General features: G+C 41.9%; 1 protein-coding gene across 1 annotated transcript; it reads right to left on the reverse strand.

Moving 5' to 3' along the window:
- Positions 1-2692: 2692 nt before the first annotated feature.
- On the reverse strand, positions 2693-5712 carry LOC113746038 (uncharacterized). The gene is made up of 2 exons (XM_027280283.1): positions 5388-5712; positions 2693-5300 (listed from the first exon to the last, which is right to left on the reverse strand). The coding sequence occupies exon 2, from the start codon at positions 4484-4486 to the stop codon at positions 2693-2695; it is 1794 nt and encodes a 597-aa protein (XP_027136084.1). The 5' UTR covers positions 4487-5300; positions 5388-5712.
- Positions 5713-8066: the final 2354 nt, after the last annotated feature.

The raw sequence follows: 8066 nt of genomic DNA on the forward strand, positions 1-8066 counted from the left end.
TAAGGTAATTCATATTTTGTGTCACAGGTGGTGAGCACCTTGAGGCATTAAAAGCTTTCTGGACAAAGTGGAACAGATCCAACAGGCTGGTGTTGGGGCTCCAAAACACAGATCTGGGAAGCAAGAGCTGTATCCAGAAAGTGGCCTATTCGTGTCTTCTACCCGCCATACATGCAGAAGCAAAGAAGGACTGCCTCAGATTGTTCCATCCTCTTTTTGATGAGTTCTTTACTCCAGAGGAGTGCCGAAATGCTGTTGCCTTTGGGAAGCACGGGGAGGTGCCAGATAGGAAGACAGTCCTGGATAAATTCAAAGTCAATAGGATTATAAGTAAGTACATTGCTCAGTGTTAACAATTTATGGAAATATGTAAAGGTTGTGGAAATCCATTAGCAAAAATACATAACATAAAGAAGCACAAATTATTTTAAAAAATTAATTTGTTGTAATTCTACTTTTTATTTCTAGTTTGTTTTCCCCCAAATTTGGCATAGTTTCTGATGTGTTGGAACCCCACGTATCATTTAATGTTTTGATTGTTTCATTGACCTCACAGTTTTACTGAATTTCCTTGTGTGAACCATAGAGATATTTCAATATGAATTTTGTGACATTGGGATAAAAAAAGCTCTCAATACTGTCATTGTAACTGCTGTTACATTATGAAATTTGTAATTTGTGCTTTCTTTCCTTTCTCTGTCTTTTTCTTCTTACAGCTTACATCATGCGCTGTAGTACCCTGGATGGATGGACACCAGTGGAGAAGAGTAAGGTCAAAAAAGCCTTCAAAAACACATGGAAATGGCATACTGATAGACATTTGTTGAAATGACCATGTTCAAAAAAAGCCCCTGTATACAAATGATGTATGAGGGCCTTAAAGACTCTAAAGTCGTTAAATGTTGTGCAATGTGCACTGTTGTAAAGTTGTGCTGATGCTTCTCAAAGAATCGTTGGAGACCTTGTTACTGTTTTAAAAACAAGTTTTACTGAAAAGAGACACATTTATAGTTCAGGTTTTATAATGACAATGTGATAATGTTTATAACTTTTGCTGTCTTTCAATGTTAACTTTATTGTAAACATTATTGTTATTGTTAACGTTATTACAGCTACTTGAAATACTCAAAATACTCGGTCATTGTACTTAACAATTGAGTCCTGCTGTTTTGAATTTGAATAAAGATTCAGATTACTTTATTCATTCCAAAAGGGAAATCAATCTGTCTGTCAGCTCATTTGCTATAGAATTATAAAGCCTGATGTATATAAAATTGCTGCAGTATTTGTAAGGTGTTTGCATGTGTGCGCGTGTGTGCATGCTTGCGTGTGCGCCATATTGCTCCATATAAGCTTCAGTATGGCTCATTTTCTTCTCCAAGGAGAAATAAAGGAGACATTAAAAACACTGAATTTAGATTAGCAAGGTATCTCCCTTAAGTATCAAGTATGACTCCCTCTAATTACTCTGTCTCACCTATTGCTCCTAGTGAATTTTAGGAGAAACATATGAGAAACATTTTAGACAAAATATAAACAAAAATGAGGCTGAGATGAGAATCTCAAATTTGTCTCCTGAGCTATAGAAGAGCAAGCTTTGAGCAGCAAAATTTTCCTCTGGGGAGGCTTGAAAAATAACATCATCCAGGATAATCAAATGGTTCTGATCAGGAGGAAACAGCTCTGTGTCATCAAAAGAATCAGGCAGTCCTTCAACAAACTTAATCTTTTTATTCATTTTTTTGCAGTTCAGCATACATGGGTTGAAAGGAAGTATAAATCCACACAATGTTTTCAGGTACAACATTTATTACATGTTCACAATTTTCGATAACACTTTTTACAAAATATGTTTTCCCACACCCACTGGGACCCACAATCATACATGAAAAGGGTGCTGCGAGTCTGGGATCAAAATTAACTTCCTACATGTTAGCAAGGTGTGACTTTTTTTGTTTGTTTGTTTGTTGTTGTTTTTTGGTCTGTCTGTTTGTTTCTCTCCTCTTATTTCAGTAGCCAAAAGGCAGAGTTGTGCCGTCGCTAAAGAGACGTCTCTCTAAACTTTTTTTGAAATGTGCAATTTTTCAAGAGTAAGCTCTTTTTATTACGTCTCATGTTATGCTGAAGGGTCTCAATAACACCCCCTCGAGAGCCCTCAAGGTAACCCTCCACCAACTTTCTGACGCTGTCAAAGTTGACCTGCTCACAGCATTCTCTAGTCTGAGTGATACCCTTGACACGCAATACTACCTTTTTCTTTTGTCTCGTCTGGTAGGCGTAACTTTTGGGACCAGCGGCTGCAAATTCTTGAATGGTGTCACCATCCAGCTCATCGGTCAAATCCCCCAGATAATTCCCCAATTTCAGAGGTGTTCCCCCTTCTTTCACCACATATATCAGACTGTCAGTATCCATGTAGAGAACATTTTCCTGCACCTGCTCTAGATAACCGTACAGCTTGAGACGGGTGAATGCAGCAATGAACACATTATTAGCTCACACTCCCGTCAATGCTCTGGCCTGCTCGTCGTGTCTACACGGACCGGTCTAATTGTTGATTTCAGCGCAGGTATGACAGAGGGCAGCGCCGGTCCTGGACGTAGATTGCTGCCTGGAATCAGTCTGGCCGCCGCCCCCCTCCGCCTTGCCAACCAAGTGCCTCACTAGCCGCATACAGCTCCTCAAACGGGACTCACCTCAGAGGGCAAGTGTCGTGGGGGTTAAAACAAGATGGGCAACCGTGGTAAAAGCACCCCAGAAACTCCCAAGCATAAGCAACACCATCTATTTTGGCAAAACCGTCAACAAAGTACGGTCCTACCTGTTTCTCCCCTTTGTTTAATGCATGCTGGATAAAAACATTATTGCTGCGTGCTACCCACTCCAACCACTGAATGGAGGCGTGGGAGTAGCTTTTGGTCTGGCACCTGTAGTTATCTGGCGAAGGTATGGCCAGGGTTTTGGATGGGAGGAATTTTGTGAGAAACACCTTGATGCACGCACCTTGATGCACGCCCGTGTCAGTGAGGAACTGATTTCTGAACAGGACGCAGCCCTTGGCAAGAATGTCAACATCATTTTCACAGTACAGCCGAGCTTCCTTCTCAAAGTCAAACGTACCCTGACTCACCTCTCTGTACCAGCCGTAAAACTCTTGCTGCTGAGCGGGAGTCATATGTTTCACGCCAAAATAATGCGGTGGAGGATAAGCTCCGATATACTGCAAATTCTTCTCTGAACTGAAACCATGAGAGAAATTACCCTTGAGATCAGAGAAACCCAACGCCTTGGGCATGGCACTGAGACACATGGTGAGGAAAGACAGAGAGTCGATGAATTTTAAATTAAAATCAGGGTCTTGGTAACAGAGAATTTTACTGCCCTGCATGATGAGAGAAGGTTGCATTCCCATCTCTATCATGGTGTTGAGGATCAAATAGCTGTCAAAACATTTAGCATTGTGAGCTACAAACACACTGTTCAGGTACGCGGGCCTCCTGAAATGCAAGAGAAAGTCCCTGACACAGTTCAAACCATAAGACATCCACCGCATGCCACTCAGTGTTTTGGTGCAGACAAGAAAAGGTTTGTGCACGTTCTGTTGACATCTTTTGATTGTATCGCATATACTGCTATGTGTTTCACCCAAAGGTCTTTCTCTAGGCTCCTTGAGCCTGTCAAAACATAGAGCCATACGACACGTCCTGTTGCAGTTGCTGCATGCTACGGGTTTGAGCTCCTGCTTAGTGCAATCAGGGTTGTTACACACAGAGCAGTGACCTTTGCATTGGTGGGCGTAGGGCTTCATGTAGCTTTTGTAGCAGTAATGACAGACGTACGGAACCCCGAGAAAGGCTTTCAGATTTTTTATACCGTAATAATGGTTCTGGAACAAAAAGAGAAACAGAGGATTTGATCTATCGGAGAAAGCTGTCTCAAATTGAGAGAGCGGCTGCTGATCTGGACTTCTGTAAAAAATAACAATTTTGCAGTTCAGAATTTTTTCAAATTTGCACACGTCAGTAAAGGTGACGGGGGTCTGATAGCTCAGACCAGCAAGTCTCTGAAACTCTCTCCCTTGTTCTAAGGCCTGATTATCTGTGACTAGAGGATCATTTACATGGGCCAAGTTGATGGCAAAGCAGAGGTGATCATGCCTGTTGTCCCTAATGTACAGATGTTGTCTTTTAATTCGTATTATTTCACAGTCTAAAGTTTTGTCCAGTTTGCGTTTAACACCGCCTCTGGGATCATGCACAACCTGAACCACTAATTCTAACCTAGCATATGATGCTATCTCTGCGTTAGATTGAACCAACCGTTCCAGCAAGCCCTCAAAAGCAGGTAAGATAGCATCACCATGTTCATCCTCAACAACCACAGAGACATGATTCTGAACATTCTCACCAATCAGCTCTAGCTGTATTACATCATTACGCCCAACCTGTGCTCTGACAGTGCCAGCCATTTCTCTAAGAATCAACATCACATCGTCATAAAACTGTGCAAGATCCGGTATGTTTCTGGCAGGGGGAACGGTGAACACTCGTCTCAGCTCCAGATTGTTGAGCCAGTTGCCATGTTGGAGGAGGTGGACGGCCTGGGGGGTGAATCAGCCTGACCCCTCATGTTTCCTCCACCATGCTGGACATGGACTTCCTCTAAATTAGGAGTTTGAAATGAAGCCGATTGAAATGAAGGAGCAGGTGGGGTAGGAGGAGGAGAAGGAGGGGGAACTTGGTTTTCATTTGGCTGTGAGCAGGAGGAGGGGGAGGGGAAGGGGATGAGGAGGAGGAGGATGGGGTCTGGTCAATCTAATGGAGTGCCAGTTCTAAAGGATGGAAATAATTTTCAACATCGGAGGAACATCGATTTTGATTTAGACGCAGCAGAGCGTCATCTAATGGTTGGAAATAGTTATTAGCAGTCAATGATGACGGTTCACCTACATTAGCAACGGCTATTTGATTCAATTGCTCAACCATAAACTCGAAATCAGACAGACCAAAAGACTCAAAAAAAGTTTTCTTCATCCATTTTTTAGTTTATTTTAAATGTCACACCACACTTTTAGGACTTTTTCCTAATGAAATGAAAATGAAACATTTGCAGTCTCTCACGATCGTCCGCAGTCAGTGGGTGTGAGTCGACTCCTTCCCTTGCTGTGTCTCTGCTGTCAGCCTGCACTTCCGGCTCCAAGGTTTGGGTCCCACAGCTCCGTGCTTCCCTCGTTGTGTCTCTGCTGTCAGGCTGCACTTCCGGCTCCAGGGTTTGGGCCCCACAGCTCCTTTGTTCCACAACTGGGGACCAAAAAAACATATTTTAATTCACAAGACAATTAAGAGACAAGACAAAAGATCATTTTATATTTAGAAAACATTGCCTACCTTGATGACGGGTGTAGGGTTTTTTTGGCCTAGGTAGCTCTGACACAGGACTCCCGAGAGGAGAAACTGAAGGCCCGGGCTCTTTTTTAAAAACTTTTTTTTAGTTTTTGCGAGTTACCCGATGCTCCACTTGTAGTGCTGGCAGAATCTCCTGTGTAAGTAGGGTGGCTGCGTCGTCCTGGTTCGCACGAGGATGACTCGTTGATGGAGGAGTGCCTCCTGCATCACCATCTAATACAGCGGTCCCCAACCACCGGGTCGCGACCCGGTACCGGTCCGCGAGACATTCCGAACCGGGTCGTGACATTGGGGGGAAATTTAAAAAAAAAAATCAAAAATTTTTTTCCAAAAAAAAAAAAAGGAAAGAGACAGAGAGAGAGAGAGATGTAAATAAAAAATGGGTTAATTTTTCATGTTAGATAAGCCTATGCGTGGACGCTGCATATTGCATTCGGAGGCCGAAAGCACGTTTTAGTTTTTTCAATGATGACTGTCCCTGCCCTCAACACCTAGGCTACTTTCCCACAGCGCTGTCTCAGATCAGCTCAGTTCTTCTCACGGTCAGCGACAGAGTGTACGTTAGCTACGATGAGCAAGAAGCAGTCGTCGTTAGAAAGTTTCTTTGGTTTGGGCAAGGGCGCAAAGAGGTCTAGCACCGATGACAGTAATGCAGTGGTCCCCAACCACCGGTCCGTGGATCAATCAGTACCGGGCCGCACAAGAATGAATTAGTTATTTCTGTTTTATTTAATACGGTCATTTCGAAATAAAAAAAAACGTTTCAAAATAAAAGACCGCTCGACTTTCTACTAGTTGAAAAAATCTTGGTCCGCTCGTTCCATAAGATCATGTCTTTGAGTTCATAAGATGTTTAGTCCCTTTCAAGTTGTTAGGAAAAGGTGCAGCACACAATACCCTAAAAGGAATTGAGGACAAATCAATGAACATCACTTTCCAAATAGTTTCAATCCAACTACTGTAGAAATTGGCGCATCTCTGGATCTCAGTGGTTGTAGGGTTTTTGGTTCTGTCCTCCTCTGGTTTACTCTAAACCGTCCTTAAATAATAGGTCATCATTAAATACAGGTCATCGTCAATACCATTTTGTCTAAAGTCCCTTCTTTCAGGTAGGTGATCAACAAAATGTATCTATTGAAAGGCTGTTCAGGCTCTAGAATTCAACATTAAGTCCAGAGTGGATGCATCTCACTTGTGTGGCATTGCACAGGATGTAGGTTGGGTTATAGAGGTCACACAAATTTGTGATCGAAGAGTCTTCCAGATCCGCAACGTCATCAACGTCCGAGTAGCGGAACGGTCTCTTGCTCGGTGTGGGCAGCATCGGACCTCGAGTTTGTTTTGATTCCTAGAAAAAAAAGGTCCATGTTTTTAGCTAGTTTGTTTCCTTATAGAATGACTTTTACCCAATCCTGGAGAAAAGCAGTTACTGGACTAGAACATGGTTATGTTCACTATATTCTCTAAACACATTACTAATTACAGATTGTTAAAGTGTGTATCATCCTGAGCTGCCAGTAAGACCTTGACAAACCAAGTTGGAGGTGTTCGCAGTCTCACATAATAACATGATTTAATTGGTATATGAACTTTATCTCTGAGAATAAAAGTCGATCAAAATTTAAGCGTTACAACATGCAATTTCTTACATGTCTAACAGAGTTGTTTTAACCGGTGTTCCCCAGTCTTGTGTGTCCTGCTGAACAGAGAATAGACATTTAACATAATACTCGCATGAAATGTTATTAGCATACTGGTAAAATCAATCAAGGTAGGCCGCTATAAATCGCCCCTTTCATGTGGATTAAAATGTTAATAGTATGTATTGGAATCTGTTTGAGAGGTGATACTTCATTGTCAAAACTATATGTAAATTACAATATTATACATGTACTGTGGGCACCGTGGCTGAGTATGACGTGGCTGATTAACCAGATCGGATATTAACATTGATCTGACCTAGCTGCGTCAGTTAAGTCATTGAGATAAAGTTGAATTAAAAATGTGTGAGATTATTTGGCTCTGATGGCTTATACAATCTGTAAGGTAAAACTAAAAACGATAGTTCAGTACTGCAGGGGAGTCAACAATAAAATATTATAAATATGCAATTTAATTCTGACTAAAAAGGGGATTACAGAAATGGAAAGTAATTATACACAATGTGCAACCTCCTATTAGATGCGTTATTCTTTAACGTGTTTAGTTTGGTTCTTCTTCAGAAAAAGTGTAGCTTTTTAACACTCACCCTTCAGGACTGCATCTTTTTTTCTCACACAAGTTGCATTGGGCGAAACAAGTTGGGAACTTTGAACCCAGCCCGTAGATGACGCAGCCTAAAGTCAACATGTCATTGGATGAGAGTGCCATCGTCACAATGCGTCATCATGATTGGTCATTATATTGAAGTGCGGGCAGGTAGAGATGGAGGGAGAAGTACGTTAGGGAGTAAAAGAGGATACACATCTTTTGTCAAGCATAATTGGGGTAAAACTTTGCAAAAATTAGATGGTGAGGTTATGTTGGTTCAGATACTTTTTTTGAAGAACTGGTCCCGGCATATGTGGCAAATAAGTGACGCTAGCTAGTGAGGCTATAGGCCTGAACACATGTGGCCATGAACTGTTATGATTAGCCTACAACGTTTAGGCAACTGGTAAC

Source organism: Larimichthys crocea, chromosome VII, assembly GCF_000972845.2.
Source record: "Larimichthys crocea isolate SSNF chromosome VII, L_crocea_2.0, whole genome shotgun sequence".
NCBI lineage: Eukaryota > Metazoa > Chordata > Actinopteri > Sciaenidae > Larimichthys > Larimichthys crocea.